General features: G+C 46.8%; 2 protein-coding genes across 4 annotated transcripts in view; both read right to left on the bottom strand.

Moving 5' to 3' along the window:
- The window catches only part of LOC126581835 (uncharacterized), a 1,801-nt gene extending 984 nt beyond the window's left edge, over nucleotides 1-817 (bottom strand). Inside the window, exons 1-3 of one of the 3 annotated variants that reach the window (XM_050245760.1) lie at nucleotides 804-817; nucleotides 464-725; nucleotides 1-368 (exon numbers count right to left, since the gene is read on the bottom strand). The exon at nucleotides 1-368 is cut by the window's left edge and continues 350 nt beyond it. In XM_050245760.1, coding sequence (XP_050101717.1) covers nucleotides 1-291 — 291 coding nt within the window. In that variant the 5' untranslated portion in view covers nucleotides 292-368; nucleotides 464-725; nucleotides 804-817. Of the gene's footprint in view, nucleotides 369-459; nucleotides 758-803 lie in introns of those variants that run through there. The other 2 variants (XM_050245762.1, XM_050245759.1) reach the window with 2 other exon arrangements.
- A 339-nt stretch (nucleotides 818-1,156) lies between these two features.
- Nucleotides 1,157-1,909, bottom strand: LOC126569090 (transmembrane protein 242). The gene is made up of 3 exons (XM_050225914.1): nucleotides 1,765-1,909; nucleotides 1,451-1,689; nucleotides 1,157-1,385 (listed from the first exon to the last, which is right to left on the bottom strand). The coding sequence occupies exons 1-3, from the start codon at nucleotides 1,841-1,843 to the stop codon at nucleotides 1,242-1,244; spliced, it is 462 nt and encodes a 153-aa protein (XP_050081871.1). The 5' UTR covers nucleotides 1,844-1,909; the 3' UTR covers nucleotides 1,157-1,241.
- Between the last annotated feature and the right edge of the window lie 469 nt (nucleotides 1,910-2,378).

The raw sequence follows: 2,378 nt of genomic DNA, 5'->3' as shown, positions 1-2,378 counted from the left end.
GGCCCCGGTGATGCGGATAAAGTGCGATATGTTCTCACGGCTCTGCTGAAAGCCGTAACTGAGGCGCACAAGGTCCAGCGGTTCGCAGCGCTTCCGGCGTTTGATCCGCCCGGCTAGCCCCTTGATTTCCGCCTCGGTTATGGTTTCCATCACGCCGAGCGAGTGATGCAGCTCGCCTAATCCGGCACGATTCCGGTCCAGTTCCTTTTTGCGGTGCGTTTTTTGGTCCCATTTCAACTCGCTGCGTCTCTGAGACCGGATTTGCTCCACGAACGGCACTTCCACGTCCATTTTCGTGGATTATTCGACGATATCTTTGGGGTTTCGCGCCACAAACCGGCAGAAAACCGGTCACTTCCTTTGTGAGACTGTAGCAATGTCCGTTGGAGATGATGCCGGATGGAAGGAGAAATCGAACGTTAATGCAACAGATCCTTGCAGAATCACGAACCTTCCTACTTGCCGGTGCGCTTTCCGATGGATTCCTTTGAAGACGCCCGTGTGCCTCGGGCGCAGATTCCCCGGCCTGCCTTCTGGTGCGTTCTCTGCAGATGATTGGTTTCCGGAGCGTTGCAAAAGGAATTAGAACCCCTTTTTCGTGATTTTAACCTCTCGTCTGCTCGTGAAACCTTGCGTGCTGCGGCTGGATGCGGTTCTGCAAGCGTCTTGCCCTTTCCTGGCTAACCATTCCAACGGGATCCACGACCAGAGTGCAGTTTGTTGGACTAGTGAATAGAATAGAGGAGAAATGTGAACATTTTCCCCCTTTTTACAGCGATTTTACGCGGAAAGAGTGATTTTACCGGCGGTTTAAAAGGTTCACCCAAGCAGCATAAATTTTACGCCGTCCGCCATTTGTATCGAAAGTTTAAAACGACCGTTACGGTGAGTTTTAAAGTAAAATAAAATGCTAGCTATCGGATGATTTACAGTGATGTGAGGTGCCTAGCTTAAATGTAAATCATCCGGGCGAGCCAAGAATTCCGTATCACGTATCGCTGGGAAATGCAGAAAGCGTTCCAAAATCTTCCCGTGGTCTTGGCTGCCCAATCTCGGCCAACCAGATAGAATGTCCCTTGACACGAATGGAGCTAACAGTGAAGGACTTCATTCTTTTATGTAAAAACTCGTCCACAGATTGAATTATAGCAAAACGTAGTGGTTGTTAAACTTGGTTAGATTTGTATTTACAACAGAAGCATGCAGCTTCTTGGCATTGACTACACATAAGCTCTCGCATCTTAGTTTTCGTCTTTTTTACTTCCCCACGTCGAAAGGTACTGCATGAGATCAGTTAAGCCATCAAACTCTGTCCGGCTTCGCGGCGGATCGTTGCGCGGAACACGCGGAAACGCTCGTCCCATCGATTCACGGAACTCCTTCATCTGCGTAGAAAAAGATAAGGTGATTGCCGGTCGGATTAAGGAATGGGGCAGGTGAAATGACTTACATCCTTGGCTCCGCTCAGTTTCCAAATACCGAAGCAGATCGTCCCGGTTCCCAGTATCGCGTACAGTGTTCCCCAGCCAAGCGCCCGTAGCGCCAGGCTGGTGCCGGCTTCATGCAGGGACAGACTGGCGTGCAAACCTTTGTCGAAGTACTTCGGATCGGACTTTTTCGCGGTCATGATTGCTTTACTGAAACCGGCTACGGCTGCCGTTGCTCCGACCGATGCCAGAAATGCCCAAGCTGCAACAGAACAAACACGGGATTGAGAAGGAAATTCGCGGACCAGCTTACTGAGACGAAAGAAAGGGGTTTTACCTCGAAATCGAAATTTCCGTTCTTCCTCTGAGAGCTCCAACGAAGCAAGCCGATTTTCTTGATCCACCGTCGTGCCCATTTTCACTTTTCCTAGTTTTTTTGGCGGAAAATCACTGGATTTTCCTGGTTCTCGCGACTTTCTGGATTGTTTACAAATTTTTTACCTTTGCAGCATAAAATTCAGTCGCACTTACAGACCCCTCGGTCAAGAAACATAAATTCAAAAAAGCTAAATAAACCGTTGGTTCAAAAAATTGGGCAATGACCGTTCGGAAATTGTATAAAATAAAGCAGCATCTGAAACTAATTATCAGAAAAATATTTGAAGAATCAAGAGTATGTTTTACTTTGTGAACAAGCAAAATTGTGAAACATGAAATAATGTTCGCAGAAATATAGAACAAAGTCTTTGTCTATAGCTTATAGTGTCCTTTCAAATTCATGCTCAGGACCAGAAAATAACAAAAAATGTACTCATAAAGAGCTTGCCAAGTTCTGCTCAGAGTTCTTCCTCAATATGTTTTCCTCAAAGATGTCCTGCGGATACGTTTGAGTCCGATTTCCCTTGCGGGCTAATTGAACCAAGGAATTGAGTCCGAATAATTACAGCTCTA

The sequence above is a fragment of the Anopheles aquasalis genome, chromosome 2, assembly GCF_943734665.1.
Source record: "Anopheles aquasalis chromosome 2, idAnoAquaMG_Q_19, whole genome shotgun sequence".
Classification (NCBI taxonomy): Eukaryota; Metazoa; Arthropoda; class Insecta; order Diptera; family Culicidae; genus Anopheles; species Anopheles aquasalis.
The sequence above is the reverse complement of the archived record's forward strand: the minus strand, read 5'-3'. Positions and strand labels throughout refer to the sequence as shown.